The sequence below is a fragment of the Dama dama genome, chromosome 23 (genome assembly GCF_033118175.1).
Source record: "Dama dama isolate Ldn47 chromosome 23, ASM3311817v1, whole genome shotgun sequence".
In the NCBI taxonomy this organism is placed as follows: domain Eukaryota; kingdom Metazoa; phylum Chordata; class Mammalia; order Artiodactyla; family Cervidae; genus Dama; species Dama dama.
In genome coordinates this window covers 22,226,486-22,244,538 of record NC_083703.1, presented here as the reverse complement: position 1 = coordinate 22,244,538, position 18,053 = coordinate 22,226,486, and the positions used below count along the sequence as shown (strand labels likewise).

Here is an 18,053-nt window from a genome sequence, read left to right as displayed (position 1 = left end):
AAGATTAGACCCATGAATGATTCATGGAATCAGTATTACAAAAAGGACCCATGTATTAAAACTATGCTTTAAATTATTTATCTACAGTTGCCATGATACCATGTCTGATATAAAACGGATATATACTGTATATCATATACTTTTTTCAAATTTATATTTTTATCCATCAACCTAAAATTAAAGATCACTTACACTCAACAAAATTTTCTTTAAAAAATAAGATAATGGAAATTTTTCAATGTAGAGGAACTAAAAGTGACAGAAAACAAGCTACACATATCACAAAATACTATATAAGATATATTACAGGAGAGCTGCAAACTTAAGGCTAAGACAATCTAGAACAGAGTTTAGCTTCCTGATGGGAATATCAAGGATAAATTCAAGGATAATAAGATGACTTTTGTTCTGCCCTAGAAAGTGAAAAAGGATTTTAACAAGAGGAGATAAAGGACAGGGCATTCCCAGCCTGAGAAGTGGTAAGATTAAAGTCAATGAGATGAGAGGAGAGAATATAGGAGAATATAGGACAAGACTAGAGAAAGGCAAGAGGTCCTGTTTTAAGGGATCATTTTAGAACCAGAATCACACAGCTAAGCCATGAGCTGCAATAAAGAATAAGCAGTGTATTTAGCAGGCAATTGAGAGTCTCTAAGTATTTTTCTTCTTCTTTGTAGCTGGTCTGAATTACTATATTTTGATTAGTCTCAGTTTTACTTCCTCTTTCACCACTGGCATATAGATAGATAATTTATTGTTTCTGGTCAACCATTTAAATTGAACCACACAGTTACAGAATATTCAGGCTTGATTATGAATTTTTTAAAGAAGTAGAGGAATGGTGATCGTCCAGGTGATGGATGATGTGGAAATTAGAAATGAAAGAGTAACAGGTCAGCTCTGAAGGAAGTATTCATAGGCAGTGGGATTAGGCAGTTTTACCCACTGGTGTAGTCAGTTTTACTCACTTTCTGCTCATTTTTCTGTCTTAGATTCTTAGTTTTACATTTAATTTTTGAAGTAATCTAATATTCTTTCAATAAACTTTCAAATAAAGGCTATTTCAAAGCCTTTAAGTTAGGCTAAGTCATACACTGTTGCTTGCAATTAAAAAAAATCTTTCTGTTACTATGGTGAGTAAGAAAAATGCAAGAAATACTTTTCTGGAACTTACACTATAGTAGGGACTAGAAGATTAAGTTGATAATTATGAGTGAGTAAATTAGACAAATCGGGTATGCAGCCATAAGAGAGATTCTGATGAGTCATAAGAAGCCCTTGAACCAGAGTTTGAGCAATAAAAGGGAACTGGGGTTGGGGGTTGGTGGTGGGGGGGGGTGGGACGGGAAGAAAGCAAAGTCTATAGAATATGCTGCCTGAGGTATGCTTGAAATAAGCAAATGGAGGAAAAAAAATGATGGTTTCAAAGTGAATATTTGAGAAAAAAATAAAGGCACTAAAAAATTGATAACACCATTTATGGTTATTCATAACCAAGAGGTTTTGGGGCTTTGAAAATATCAACTGATACAAATGCTATAAATATCCTTATGATAGGGTAAGTTTTCACTAGCAATATTCTGGATACATTATGCAAAATAAATATGCCCATTCTTTGCCCTGACTTTGCACTCCAGGATATCTGGCTCTAGGTTAGTGATCACACCATCGTGGTTATCTGGCTCATGGAAATCTTTTTTGTATAGTTCTTCTGTGTATTCTTGCCACCTCTTCTTAATATCTTCTTCTGCTTCTGTTGGGTCCATACCATTTCTGTCCTTTATTGTGCCCATCTTTGCATGAAATGTTCCCTTGGTATCTCTAATTTTCTTTAAGAGATCTCTAGTCTTTCCCATTCTACTGCTTTCCTCTATTTCTTTGCATTGATCACTGAGGAAGGCTTTCTTAGCTCTCCATGCTGTTCTTTGGAACTCTGCATTCAAATGGGTATATCTTTCTTTTTCTCCTTTGCCTTTTGCTTCTCTTCTTTTCTCAGCTATTTGTAAGGCTTCCTCAGACAACCATTTTGCCTTTTTGGTGGAGTGCAAGGTCAAGTGGGACTTAGGAAGCAACACCATGAACAAAGCTTGGAGGTGATGGAATTCCAACTGAGCTATTTCAAATCCTAAAAGATGATGCTATTAAAGTGCTGCACTCAATACGCCAGCAAATTTGGAAAACTCAGCAGTGGCCACAGGAAGAGAAAAGGTCAGTTTCATTCCAATCCCCAAGAAAGGCAATGCCAAAGAATGTTCAAACTACCACACAACTGCATTCATCTTACACGCTAGCAAAGTAATGCTCAAAATTATGCAAGCTAGGATTCAATAGTACGTGAACTGTGAACTTCCAGATGTTCAAGCTAGATTTAGAAAAGGCAGAGGAATCAGAGATCAAACTGCCAACATCTATTGTATCATCAAAAAAGCAAGAGAGTTCCAGAAAAACATCTACTTCTGCTTTCTTAACTATGCTAAAGCCTTTGATTGTGTGGATCACAACAAACTGTGGATAATTCTTAAAGAGATGGGAATATCAGACCACCTTACTGCATCCTGAGAAATCTGTATGTAGGTCAAGAAGCAACAGTTAGAACTGGACATGGAACAATGGACTTGTTCCAAATTGGAAAGCAGTACATCAAGGCTGTATATTGTCACCCTGCTTATTTAACTTCCATGCAGAGCACATCATGCAAAATGCCAGGCTGGATGAAGCACACACTAGAATCAAGACTGCAGGCAGAATATCAATAACCTCAGATATGCAGATGACACCACCCTTATGGCAAAAAGCAAAGAGGAACTAAAGAGCCTCTTGATGAAAGTGAAAGAGGAGAGTGAAAAAGCTGGCCTAAAACTCAACATCCAAAAGACTAAGATCATGGCATTTGGTCCCATCACTTCATGACAAATAGATGGGAAAACCATGGAAACAGTGGGAGGCTTTATTTTCTTGGGTTCCAAAATCACTGCAGATGGTGACTGCAGCCATGAAATTAAAAGATGCTTGTTCCTTTGAATAAAAACTTGACTAACCTAGACAGCATATTAAAAAGCAGGGCCATTACTTTGCCAACAAAGGTCTGTCTAGTCAAAGTCATTGTTTTCCCAGTAGTCAAGGATGGATGTAAGAGTTGGACCATAAAGAAAGCTGAGCACTGAAGAATTGATGCTTTCAAACTGTGGTGTTGGAGAAGACTCTTGAGAGTCCCTTGGACAGCAAGGAGATCAAACCAGTCAGTCCTAAAGGAAATTAGCCCTAAATATTCATTGGAAGGACTGATGTGAAGCTGAAGTTCCGATAATTTGGCCACATGATGCAAAGACCTGACTCATTAGAAAAGATGCTGATGGTGGGAAATTATGAAGGCAGGAGGAGAAAGGGATGACAGAGGACAAGATAGTTGGATGGCATTACCAACTCAATGGACATGAGTTTGAGTAAGCTCCAGGCATTGGTGATGGACAGGGCAGCCTGGTGTGCTGCAGTCTATGGGTTCGCAAAGAGTCAGATACAAGAGCAAGTCAAATGAACTGATTCTTTGCCCTGGACCACAGTTGTGGTCTTCACTCCTGTGTGGTGTTGGTAGGAAGCGAACACCATTAACTGTGAGGATCCTTCCTCTGACGTGTGTGTAGAGCAGCCTATGTAAAGAAAAAGAGGGCATGCTTTTCTTCTTAAACCCACCAACCTGCAGTGATGTCATACTGGTAAATTAAAATTAACCATGCTGCAGAATCGACACCAAGGAAATAGGAAAATGCTACACACGGGGCTTTTTTTTCCTCTTGAGAACTAGTTTACCAGCACACCACTGCATATTTCTCAGGAATATTCATTGATGGTTCAGTAAACTACTCCTTTATGCCTAATACTGCCTTCAAGTCAAACAAAATTGTCTTAGAACCATAGTTTAGAGCTAAGAGAGTTTCAATTACATTTACTACTATTTTAAGCTTCCAAGGATGCATTGCTATCCCAATATGTCCTTAGATATTAAGCTTCTGGAGAGCTGGCAATAATATTATAGGCACATATGTCTTTCAATCTAAGTTCAGGGCAGCACACAGTAGATGCACAGTAAACTTTAGTTACATGGGCTTCCCTGGTAGCTCAGCTTGTAAAGAATCTGCCTGCAATGCAGAAGACCTCAGTTTGATTCCTGGGTCAGGAAGATCCCCTGGAGAAGGGAACGGCTACCCATTCCAGCATTCTGCCCAGGAAAATTCAATGGACTGTATGGTCCATGAGGTCACAAAGAATTGGATGCCACAGAGCAACTTTCCCTTCACTTTTGGTTAAATGAAGGGCAGACTTACTCAAGTTTACAAACACAGCAAGTAATGAGAAGTCTTCTATGTCTTCCCGCAATGACGTTTCTGTTCTAACTCCTAGACCCTCTAAACTTCCTCATCATTCTCTCTGGACTCTCTTCTTTTCTAGATCATTCTCTATCCCTTCCTTCTGCTTTCCTGATCCTCTTTTACAAATCCTGTCCCATATGATCATAAGAGAGTAGACTTAAAAGAGAGAGAAGACATTGTTTATTCCATCTCCCTGATGATATAACATGATGTAAGGAGTTTAAATTTCTTTTAAAATTACATAAGAGTTTGCTGATACAGTCATGATTTAGACTCATGTCTCCAAATTTTTAGTAAAATTGTTCTTTCTACCTCTCAACATAGTCACACAGAGTACATTGGACAAATCACATAGCTCTGTCTGTCGCTGTCTCTTTCCTTTTTCCAAAACAGGGTTAGAGAATAAGACTGGAGGCAGAGGTCACTGGTGGTAGTGAAGAGGGGTATCATGTAAATTCAGCTGATAACTTTTACTTATTCATCTTTTCATTTGACATATTCATTGTTTATTCATAGGGTATGTGTACTGAGTATCTCCTATATAACAGGACTCTTCTAGGCATGTAGAATACATCACTGGAGATCATATAAATGATGAAGATGATGAAAACAGACAAATATTTCCATTTTTAAATAATTTGCATTCAAGAGAATATACCAGTCCTGGAAATGCTCCAGAGTAATACTTTCTGTTCACATCCAGAGAAGGGAAAAAAAGAAGAAAAATCTCTATTCAAGAATGAGGTGAGAGCTACTGTCATTTAGCAGTGATAATATAAACAAGGAGAACGTGTGGCTGCCTATTCCCCATGAATTCCTTATGAATTTCATTATTTTGTTTGGCATCTTGCTAGTTGCTGTCATTTTATATTTACCAAGTCAAGTTAAAAAGGATGGCCTGGGATAATATTTCTTTTTTTTGGAATTGCATTCACTCCCCAAAGATCTATTTTCTTTCAATTTAATGACAACCACAACAACAAAAAATGTAGCTGGAAAGATTGTTCAAAAAGAAGAACTAAAAATGCCCAAAGTTAGTGGAAGGAAGGAAATACTAAAGATTAGAGCAGAAATAAATGAAATAGAGACTAAAAGCACAAAAGGAAAGATCAGTGAAATCAAGAGCTGGTTCTTTGAAATGATAAACATAATGACAAATCTTTAGCTAGACTCACCAAGGAAAAGAGAGGACTCAGATAAAATCATATATGAAAGAGGGGATGTTATAACTGATAACACAGAAATGCAAAAGATAATAAGAGACTACTGCATACAATTATACTCAAATAAATTGTACAATCTAGAAGAAACGGATTGATTCTCAGAAACACAACCTTCCAAGACTGGTTCAGGAAGAAACAGAAAATCTGAGCTGATGGTTGCTAGTAAAGAGATTGAATCAGTAATCAAAAATCTTCCAACACACCAAAGTCCAGCGTAAGAAGGCTTCACAGATGAGTTCTACAAAACATTCAAATAAGAACTAATATCAGTACTTGTCAAACTCTTCCAAAAAAAGAAGAGGAGAGAACACTTTCAAACTCATTCTGTGAGGTCAGAATTATATACATAAACAAAATAAGGACACCACAAGGAAAGAAAATTACAAGTCAATATTCCTGATGAAGATGAATGAAAAATCTTCCATGAAATATTAGCAAACCAAATAAAACAACATATTAAAAAGATTTTATGTCATGATCAACTGGGATATCTTCTAGGGGTGGAAGGATGACTGAAAATCTGAAAGTCAGTCACTGTGATACAACATATTAACAGAATAAAGGATAAAAATCATATGATCATCTCCATAAATGCATAAAAAGCATTTGGTAAAATCAACATCCATTTTTTGATAAGAACTTTCCCAAAGAAGATATAGAAGAACTGTACATCAACATAATAAAGTCCATAGAGGACAAACCCACAGCTGATGTTATACCTAATGATGAAAAGATAAACGCTTTATCTCCAAAAAGATCAGGAACAAGACAAGGATGCCCACTCTGTCTACTTTTATTCAATATAATATTGAAGTCTTAGCCACAGCAATCGGGGGGAAAAAAGTAAATGGCATCCACATTGGAATGGAAGAAGTAAAACTGTTATTATTTGCAGGTAATGTGATAGTATACATACAAAACCTGGTAGACTTCACCAAAAAAAATTCCCTGTTGGAGATAATAAATAAATGCAGCAAAGTTGCAACATACAAAATTAATGGACAGTTTGAAAGGCAATGACCCTACTCTCTAACGTTGATAAAGTGAAGGATTTATATGAGAACAAATAGCCACTTAAGTGGAAGCCTCTTAAACTTCAGAAAGTCAGATTTTTGTTAAAGGTATGATTTCTTAGAAAAGGAGTTAATGACAAGACTTTTTTTCCTTTATGCAATAGAATAAGAGTTCTAGATTGTAATGTAGAAACAGAAGGGGAAAAGTTAATCTGGATGGAAAAGACAGGTGAACAGAAGAGTCTTTGTGCAGTTGCTGTGACCCTTTGGAAGTTAAAAAAATATATATAGACGACAAAGCTATATTGAGAAAACTAAATTTTCACTGAGTTTCTTAAAGAACTTTAGTCAAAGCTACTTTGTTGCCTAGAGGGCATGGAAATTTCATGATAGAGTTTCATGGAGAGAAAAACTTTACCTCCAGCTGTGCATACTGCTCTTTCTACAATGAATAAGTAAGACTGGACATGAAAAGAAATGCAATTCCTCAGAAATTCCCAGTTCTTTTATATTTAGATATCTAAAACAATCTTTGTACAGCCCATTCTCAGAAGGAATTGCTTACCTCCAAATACACATTCCGGGGTAAAAGAGATGTCATCAAGGGCGATAAAGATGTTCTCTTCTCCACTCAAATCAGCTTCAAATGCCACTTTAAATGGACTATTGCTCGAGAGAGGAACATGTCCATACATCCAACCAGTTCGTTTATTGCCAATCACTGACCACATGAGGATGTTTAATCCAGATTCGTCAACAGTATACACCTAACAATAGGGAAGAAAACAAACAGAAAAAAAATCAACTCTTTGTGGTTTAGGTGTTAGAGGAACACAGACATCCAGGTTGTCAATGAAAGAATGGAGTCTGGCAATGTGACAAGACAATAACAATACTTTATATATATATATTTAAGCATGGTTGCCTATGGATGTTATATTTTCTTTGGTGAATCAGACCTTTGTTTAGTTTTGTCATATTGATTTCTGTGTACCAACGTAGATATGGCCCCAAAGTGTAACTATTTCAAGTCTCTAAAAAGCTGGAGGAGGCGTGCAACCAGAATTTTTTACCACTTAAAAAAAAAAAACAAAAAACCATGGAAGAACAGACAGATTCCAAACCAGGAAAGGAATACTTCAAGGCTGTATATTGTCACCCTGCTTATTTAGCTTATATGCAGAGTACATCATGAGAAATGCTGGACTGGATGAAGTACAAGCTGGAATCAAGATTACTGGGAGAAATATCAGTAACCTCAGATATGCAGATGACACCATCCTTATGGCAGAAAACAAAGAAGAACTAAAGAGGCTCTTGATGTAAGTGAAAGAGGAGAATGAAAAAGTTGACCTAAAACTCAACATTCAGAAAACTAAGATCATGGCATCTGGTCCCATCACTTCATGGCAAATAGATGGGGAAATAGTGGAAACAGTGACAGATTTTATTTTGGGGGGCTCCAAAATCACTGCAGATGGTGACTGCAGCCATGAAATTAAAAGACACTTGCTTCTTGGAAGAAAAGCTATGACCAACCTAGACAGCATACTAAAAAGCAGAGCCATTACTTTGCCAACAAAGGTCCGTCTAGTCAAAGCTGTGGCTTTTCCGTAGTCTTGTATGGATGTGAATGTTGGACTACAAAGAAAGCCGAGTGCCAAAGAATTGATGCTTTTGAACTGTGGTGTTGGAGAAGACTCTTGAGAGTCCCTTGGGTTGCAAGGAGATCCAACCAGTTCATCCTAAAGGAAATCAGTCCTGAATATTCATTGGAAGGACTGATGCTGAAGCTGAAACTCCAATACTTTGGCCATCTGATGCAAAGAACTGACTCACTGGAAAAGACCCTGATGCTGGGAATGATTGAGGTAGGAAGAGAAGGGGACGACAGAGGATGAGATGGTTGGATGACATCACCGACTCAACTGACATGAGTCTGAGTAAGCTCTGGGAGTTGGTGATGGACAGGGAGGCCTGGTGTGCTGCAGTCCACAGGGTGGCAAACAGTCGGACACAACTGAGCGACTGAATTGAACTGAACTACAACATTAACTTCACACTCCTTGAAAGAGACAGACTATTTAGGAGTAATCAGAATTAAAGTACCTCTTAATAGCAGAAAGACCTATGTAGCATTCAATGTTAGCCTGATACCTCCAAGTTTTTTTTAATCCCAATTAGTAATATCACTGTACAGACTACCTTCAAAATGCCTTCAAAGCATCTTCCCTCCAAATGAAGGAAGTTTTAGACTGTAAAACTACAAACAGGAGAAAAAAATGGAATTATTATTTGATTTACTTTTTTAGTGTATTTTGAAGAATTGTAAATACTTGGAAAAATGGTTTCTGGTTCTGATGGCTAACTGAAAACATACGTTTATCTATACACCTCAAAAATGTTTCCATCCACAGAAATACTGGAAAATTAGGAGCACATCTACCAATGTACAAAAATAGTAAGTTCTTTCTGGAAGTTTTAAATTAAATGGAAACTGTTGGTTGAAATTACATAAACAAAACTGAGGAATTTGCAAACATCCACAGGTGAAAAAAACCCAAAATTGACTGCTCCCAGCAGAATTCTGGAATAACTGTAAGAGATGGACAGCATAGAGAAGAATCTATGCATGTGTCACCAGCTTATAATTAGTCAAAGAATTCCATGAAAAGCCCAGTCAGTCATTATGTTAGGAGTTACTGGTGCAGACTTGCATACCCAAGACACACAGGTTGGGTATATACTGTTGGAGAAAGTGTTTTGTTATGGCGGCCATGAGCAGAGCAAGCTAATGAACACATTAAACAAAAAGAATTCAATATAGTGGACGACACAGGGATTAATATTGAGGGTAGGAGGAGAAGTGGGCCACAGAGGATAAGATGGTTGGGTGGATTATCAACTCAATGGACATGACTTCAAGCAAATGCTGAGAGATAGTGAAGGACGGGGAAACCTGGTGTGCTGCAGCCCATGGTGTGCAAAGAGTCAGACATGACTGAGCGACTGAACAACAACAGGGATTAATAAAGAGTAGTGAGCAAAGATCATGCTCTTTGATAATTATCATTGATAATTATATACTGATGATGTCTAAGGAATTTTAAAGAATAAAATTGCCAGGAAAGTAGATGACATTTACAATATGCATATAACTTTAGTAAGTCATAGAGCTGTTTGAGAGGGTTAGTTTAGGTCAATAAAGTTTTGCCAAAGGTCTTTTTTTATTTGAGGGACAAGTAGTTTAAAGTATGCAATTAATTTTCAACAAAATTGGATGAATATTTTAAAGAGATTTACCAAAAATTAAGTGTCCACTTTACAGAAGAATATAGCACTTAGAATGTAGAAACATAGGGAATAAGAAGAAGTAAAGGAAGTACAATCAATCTGAATGAAGACAGGGCTAACAGGGTAAATAATGAAACAAACAAACAAACAGACAAATAGAAAATGTACACAAAAAATGGTTTGTATAGATGCAAAAGAACTGCACTGATTTATAAAATCTTAGATTAAAGAAAAAAAAATTCCAGCCATAAGCTGTTTATAATGTATGTTCATTTCAGTTCAGTCACTCAGTTGTGTCCAACTCTTTGTGACCCCATGGACTGCAGCACCCCAGGCTTCCCTGTCCATCGCAAACCCCCAGAGCTTGCTCAAACTCATGTCTATTGGGTTAGTGATGCCATCCAACATCCAACCATCTCATCCTCTGTCGTTCCCTTCTCCTCCTGCCTTCTATCTTTCCCAGCAGCAGGGTCTTTTCAAATGAGCCAGTTCTTTGCATCAGTGACCAAACTATTGGAGTTTCAGCTTCATCATCAGTCCTTCCAATGAATATTCAGGACTGATTTCCTTTAGGATGGACTGGTTGGATCTCCTTGCAGTCCAAGGGACTCTCAAGAGTCTTCTCCAATACCACAGTTCAAAAGCATCAATTCTTCAGCACTCAGCTTTCTTTACAGTCCAACTCTCACATCCATACATGACTATTGGAAAAACCATAGCTTTGATTAGATGGACCTTTGTTGGCAAAGTAATGTCTCTGCTTTTTAATATGCTGTCTAGGTTTGTCATAGCTTTTCTTCCAAGGAGCAAGCGTCTTTTAATTTCATGGCTGCCGCCACCATCTGCAGTGATTTTGGAGCCCTCCCAAAATAGTCGCTCACTGTTTCCATTGTTGGGATGTGTAAGATGTTAAAGAATTTATTTTTAAAGTGGCAAGGATATAAGTATTATAAACAAACAAAATAAGATTTCAGGAATGTATAAAGAGGGGATACTTAAAATTGATAAACATTTAAATTCCTCCAGCACATATAACTGTCTTGAATCTTCATGCATTCCACCACATGGCTTTGAACGATAGAAGCTGAGACCAAAAAAAAACGGAAAACCAAATTGAGACTTTATACTAGAGGAAAAATGTCTTTCCTAAATTGTCAAATTAAGTCAATAATAGTGAGTAAGGTTGTAGAGGATCATGATTTATCTCTGTGTTTCTATCATCTCTGTGTATCTATCTATCTTTGTTTCAACTAAGAAGCAATCATTCTCTTACACATCTATAGAAAATTTACAAAGGTATACATAAATTTAACAATGATAAAGGGAGCATGTCTAATCAACAAAGGAAGGCATAGTATTGAATCAATGGTGTTGGAATAACCAGCTTCCTATCTGGAAAGAAAATCATGAGTTTCTCACTTCTCACCACACATACACAAAATCAATTACGACTGTATTAATCAGTTAGATATGAAAATCAAAATTATGTGATAACAAACAAGTGAGAATATTTTGCTATTTTACAACAGGAAAAGGCATCCTAAACAGAGCATTGAAGCCAAAATCTATCAGGAAAATAGACTGACAAATTTCACAAAATAAAAACGGGGAAAAAAAGTTGCTTTAACTATGAATATATTAAGTGTTTTTCTCTTTTTAAGAAGTAATATTCAGCTTGGGACCCAGACTTTAAAGCAGAACTGACTTTTGGTTCTTTCTCAAGGTGACTTTGCACCTAACTTGCTTTTAGGCAGGTGTAAGAAATATCTTCTTTTGCAAATTCCCATGTCTCTATCCTAAAACTGTGACTTGATTTTAATTTTTAGCAGCATAACTCTTCAACTTGAGGTCACTTTTCTTTTCCTGCTTTTATTATATTCTAAAGGGAAAGTAATTTGAAGGTCATATTCGATTAGCTCCTTCTCCTGTGTGTCAACCTTTGCACTTCATGGAGTGCCTTCTCAGCTTGCTAATTTATACTTTAATAGAAACTAATAGCAAGGTTTTTCCCATCCTGAGATTTATTTTCCTATTATATACAATAAAAGATAACAGCACGTGTCAGCACTGCTTTCTCTGTCTGCACTATTGAAGTATCTCTGCCATCAAGGTTTGTGCACCCACCTTTGCTAAGCTGTTAACATAAGCCCACGATCCTCACTACACAACGTGATGGATGAAACATTCTGTTGGACACACTCTCCTATGGGCACACTCCCCATCACAGCATCCTCAGTGTCACACAAAGTGCTCAGCAAAATGCCTGGCACACCAGGTACAACCTTACCTTTCTTGCCTTCTATTCAGTAAGACCTGTTAGAAGAAATATAGGACACTGATACAGGGAGGATCTTGAAGCTATACTCAAAAAGGGAAGAAATCACACTGAAAAATACTTGGGTTCATTTTAACTACTGTTCTTGTGTATTACCTGTGTCCCATTTTACAAATGACTGACACACCAGTACGTGTACACGTTGAGAATTACTGCCTTAGTACATGACTACATTTTTGCTAAAATAGTATGAAATGCTCAAATGGAGGGTATTATCTAGAGTTTGATAAGTCTGTTTAGAGGGCAGAAATTTGCTATGTCTGCTCATCTACACAGACTTCCTACCTTTTATGCCTGGGGATATTTGCATATATCATTGTTTCCTCTGTTAAACATTCTCTGAGGTTATTCTCAAAAGCTGCCTTTGATAAGCAGTATATCACTAGTTGTAGATATAAGGACTATGAGGTTCAGCATGTAACAGGAATGAGAGTAAACTTGTTAGTCTGGGATGGTTAAAATATGTTTAAAAAAAGAATAAAATTATAGACCAAATACTGATAATGCCTCTCAATAACTTTTGTAATAACATAATATCATAAAAATGCATTTAAAAGTAAGCATTAATAATAAAGAAAAGAACTAAACAGAAAATCTGATGTGTAAATTGCCTTAAGAATGTGCCATACAAACTAGAACCTATTTAATATTGAATGCATGGTTCTATAAATATAAGTACATATTAAATTTTTTAAATATATATTTTCCTTCCTGAAACTTAACATTTTTATCATTTCTCCTTTTACTCAACATATCACTGGAAGAATTTCTATAGCACTAGTGACAGTTAAGAAATGGGCCAGGTCCTTGTCTCTGTGGTAACATCACACAGTAATAATCAGACTTGGGGCAAGTCATTAATGCAGGTTATCAATTTGTAAGTTATAACTTCATTGAACTAAGTGGTAATCCAGTGTCCTGATTTGTGTGTGAATATAAATCTAAAATGGGCTTCCCTGGTCGCTCAGACAGTAAAGTGTCTACCTGCAATGCCAGGTTCAATCCTTGGGTCGGGAAGATACCCTGGATAAGGAAATGGCAACCCACTCCAGTATTTTTGCTTGGAAAATCCCACGGACAGAGGAGCCTGGTTGGCTACCATCCATGGGTCGCAAAGAGTCAGACATGACTGAGTGACTTTACTTACTTACTTAAATCTAAAATACATTTTCCTTTATTACTAGGAACTGTTTATATACAATATTTTATTAATTCATTATTCAATTATTTCTGATCATATTATTATATATGGTGATAAGGGTAGTTGCCAATTGGTGTATCAGATGTTGTTTCTAGAATACCTCAAAATACCTGGCCCTCAATGATTCATTGTGCATCACCCCTAGAGGGCCCAAGGTTGTTTTGCATTTAAGAAACAAGGCTGAATTGAAGTGAGACTCTTCTTTTTTGGCCACACGGCTTGAAAGATCTTAGTTCCCTTACCAGGGATTGAACCCGGGCCCTTGACAGTGAGAGCACAAAGCCCTACACTGGACTTCCAGGTAATTCCCTAAATGTCTTATTCTGAAGTTTGGAAGTCTGGGAACAACACAGGGAACATAAAGAATTTCCTCTTGCATTGTCTGAGAGACGGGGCCCCTGAAAGGGCCAATTCTTCTAATAGGACAGATATAGATCAGATAACAAATGTAAGAGGACTCTGAAACTGACCAGAAAGAGTTTTGAAAAGTTTGACAAAAAGGATGTAGTCTTGGTGGCTCTTGTTCTTGAACAGCTCATTCAAAAGTTAACCATCAAAAGCAGCAGAACAAAAGGATTAAATGTTATGTCATAGGGGCAATTATATAGAAAAGGAATAATGATAGCACCCCCCACCAATACCAAACACACTATACATTTAGGGTGCCATGTTTAGGAGGATGATTTAAATAATTGCTACACCAATTTTGTTTTTGTTTTTTCTTCTCTGTTACATTGGTTGTTGTTGTTCAGTCGTTAAGCCATGTCCAACTCTTTGTGACCCCATGAACTGCGGTACACCAGGCTTCCTTGTCCTTCACTATTTCATGGAGCATGCTTAAACTCATGTCCATTGAGGTGATGCCATCCAATGGTCTCATCCTCTAAAGCCCCCTTCTCCTCTTGCCTTCAATCTTTCCCAGCATCAGAGTCTTTTCAAATGAGTTGGCTGGCTCTTCACATAAGGTGGCCAAAGTACTGGAGCTTCAGTTTCTGCATTAGTCCTTCCAATGAATATTCAGAGTTGATTTCCTTTAGTATAGACTGGTTTGACCTCTTTGCTGTCCAAGGGACTCTCAAGAGTCTTCTCCAGCACCACAGTTTGAAAGCATCAATTCTTTAGTGCTCAGGCTTCCTTATGACCCAACTCTCACATTTGTACATGACTACTGGGAAAACCATAGCTTTAACTATACAGACCTTTTATGGCAAAGTGACATCTCTGCTTTTTAATATGCTGTCTAGGTTGGTCATAGCTTTTCTTCCAAGGAGCAAGTGTCTTTTAATTTCATGGCTGCAGTCACTATCCATAGTGATTTTGGAGCCCAAGAAAGTAAAATCTGTCACTGTTTTCACTTTTTCCCCATCTATTTGCCATGAAGTGATGGGATCAGATGCCATGATCTTCATCTTTAGAATTGTTGAGTTTTAAGCCAGCTTTTTCACACTCCTCTTTTACCTTGTCAAATTACATTAGGAATTCAAATCAAATTTATATTGAAAACCACAATATCCAGAATATAAAACAGGTAAAGTATCTTTTAAAGACCAGATTTCAATAATTATTGGAGAGAATAAAAGATGATTTTGAGCAATAAAGTATGGAAAATAAAATATGCTGTAAAAACCCATCTAGAGCTGGGAGGCAGTAAAGCATACTAATTAAAAGCATAGGCTGGAGCCAGTGGGTGTGGGAATATCATGGCCTGCCATCTCTTAAATAGCACTGTGACCTTGAACAAATTCCTGAAGCTTTTTCTATCTCATTTTACTCAACTGTTAAAGTGTAGATAATGCCATTATGTTCCTCACTGGATGGTTGAGGATTAGATCAATGTAAAGGACTTCAGAGTATAGCATATAGTAACCATCTTACATCATTCTCAGTTTTTTTTCCCATTGCTCTTAGTATTTTTCTAAGCATCGCATTAAAACAAAACAAAGCAAAATTCACAAGCATAAGGCCATGGCAATAATGGCTTCCTGAACAGATTTACATGTTGAATTCCATACGTTTTACCAGAAATCATTTAGCTCTAAAACTCAACTTTATTTTTTTAAGATTTTTTTTTAATGTGGACAATTTTTAAAGTCTTTATCAAATTCAGTTCAATATTGCTTCTGTTGTTTATGTTTTTTGGTTACTTGGTGATGAGGAATGTGAAATCTTAGCTCCTCAACCAGGGATTGAACCCATACCCTGGTACTAGAAGGCGGTTTTACCTTAAACCACTGGACTGCCTAAAACTCAATTTTAAAATAAAAACCGCTTCAACCTGGTAGGCTAACTCTTCTGATATATGAACAATAAGCTTCTGGAAAGCCTCTTTAGATATATTAACTCATCTGTTATCACTGAAAGAAGTTTTAGGAAATAGTTCATTTTTCCCCCTTGAACAAAGAAACTCTTTTATAAATTACAAAGAGCATTTTGAAAAGTATTAATTACAGAAGTTCACTTCCTTTTTGTGTCTTTAAAAAATGAGTCTGGAGTAATAAAGGGCTATTAGTTATTTGTAGGGGAATTCTCTTGTTCTGTGCCAAACTTTACCTCTTTTCATAGACATGAAATAATCCACCTGAGCTAGCATTAAATATCAGGACAAGTCAGAAGATAGGAGCTGAACTACTGAAACTAAATAATCTCATGGGAAATTAATTTGGTTTCACTTAGGGCTTTTTTGGCAATATGTATCAGAAAATGACCAGTACCATTTTAAAGAGTGCTTTTAATTTTATATGTAGTTAGGTAATTCAAAGAAGGAAACTGACCTAGAAAATAAAGTATGTATTAGCATTGCTCCATAAATCATGAGCCTGTGAATCAGAGGATACTGAAGCCTGAATAGACATCTTATTATTTTGAATATTATTCACTACCCTGAATATTATACATTTAGTATCAGGCTTTCTAGTTTCTATAAAACATTTCTTTCATCATGCAGCTTTCTATTTTGCAGGATGGATAGATGTGAATTATTTGGCTTTTTATCCTAAAAAAGTAATAGGAAAGGAAAGTGAAGTTGCTCAGGCGTGTCCAATTCTTTGCAACCCCATGGACTGTAGCCCTACCAGGCTCCTCCATCCATGGGATTTTCCAAGCAGGAATACTGGAGTGGGTTGCCATTTCCTTCTCCAGGAGATCTTCCCGACCCAGGGATTGAACCCGGGTCTCCTGCATTGCAGGCAGACGCTTTACTGTCTGAGCCACAGGGAAGTGGCACATCATAATTGAATTTCACCTTGATCTCATCAACTATATAACATTTTGATTAAACTAACTTTATATGATGCCCTTCACTAATATACTAATAAAATTAAAGTGTGTTTTATTTAGAAGATAACCTTAATATGCCAATGAAGAGCTCAGGCTTGTTCACTATTTGTGGCAATTGTTTCCCAGTTTATTCTTACACTCCACTTTAAATCAAGTTGGGGACCCCTGGAAATCATGTAACTTGCCTTTCTGTTTCACATCCACTTCCGATCTCCTCCTCCTACCCCCAGGTCCTGCCCCTTTTCCACACAGCATATCTTCTCAATTTTCAAAGAAAATGTTATTATCCCTCAATTTAAAACCTCGGCTTTGGGCTGAATATATCCTCTCAGATTCATAAGTTGAAGCCCAAATTCTCAATGTTTTGATTTTGGGAGGTGGAGGTCTTTGGAAGGTAATTTGGAAGGGGCCCTGTAGATTAGATTAGTGTCTTTTTAAGAACAGACCCAAAAAAGATGATTTCTATCCACTGGTTGGGCACACAGTGAGAGCCAGTTATCTACAAACCAGAAAGTGGGTCCACAAGAGGAACCAAACTGGCCCATACCTTGATCTTGAAATTCTGAGCTTCCAGAGCTGTGAGAAGGAAACTTCTGTTGTTTGATCCACCCACTTTATGGTAATTTGTTATGGTAGTTCAAGCTGACTAAGACTCTCCAATGACTTTCCATGGTTCTTAGAATAAAATTTAATCTCCTTACCATCTCTGCAAGGCCCTGAAGGAGCTGGTTCCAACCTATCTCTGATCGTTTCTCTCTTTCTCTTGCTTATTTTGTTCCACTACAGTGGCCTTCAAATACCTTCTACTTTTGAACTTTTCCCTTAGCTTATTTCTTCTGCTTAGAACATTCTTCCTACAGTTATTCACAAGAATGGATCTTTCTAGCTTTTCAAGTCTAAATTCAAACCTCATATTTCTCAGAGAGACTTTCTTACTATTCAATATAAAATAACTTTCTCAGAAGACCATGAGTAATTACGTATTATAGAAAACAGTTTAATTTGGTCCATAGTATTATATCACAAACAGAAGTTTTCCTATTAGTGTTCTTTTTTTTTTTTTAATTTGTTTTCTGTCTTCCTCTACTAGACAGTAAGTTTTTAAGAAGTTAATGTAAGGAGGACAAATTTAAATTAGTGCTCATTGACAATTTTTCATTGCTTTATCAGTTAATGTCTTTGAGAGATTTGTGTTTTCTTTGAGGTAGGTACCTAGACAGGGCTGAGTTAGGAAACAGAAACTAATATATTTCAAATAGAGGAACTTTAATATAGGTAATAGGTACAATGTTTATGGAAGAGATGAGAAATCACCAGGGAAATTATGAGGCAACCTATAGATTA

The 18,053-nt window shown here is 36.8% G+C and overlaps 1 protein-coding gene across 3 annotated transcripts in view; it reads right to left on the bottom strand.

Annotated features, from left to right (window-relative positions):
* Positions 1–18,053, bottom strand: part of MALRD1 (MAM and LDL receptor class A domain containing 1) — a 522,662-nt gene that overhangs the window by 115,800 nt on the left and 388,809 nt on the right. For all 3 annotated transcript variants that reach the window (XM_061126168.1, XM_061126170.1, XM_061126169.1), the window contains one exon: positions 7,169–7,370. In XM_061126168.1, the coding sequence (XP_060982151.1) occupies positions 7,169–7,370 (202 nt within the window). The remainder of the gene's footprint in view (positions 1–7,168; positions 7,371–18,053) is intronic.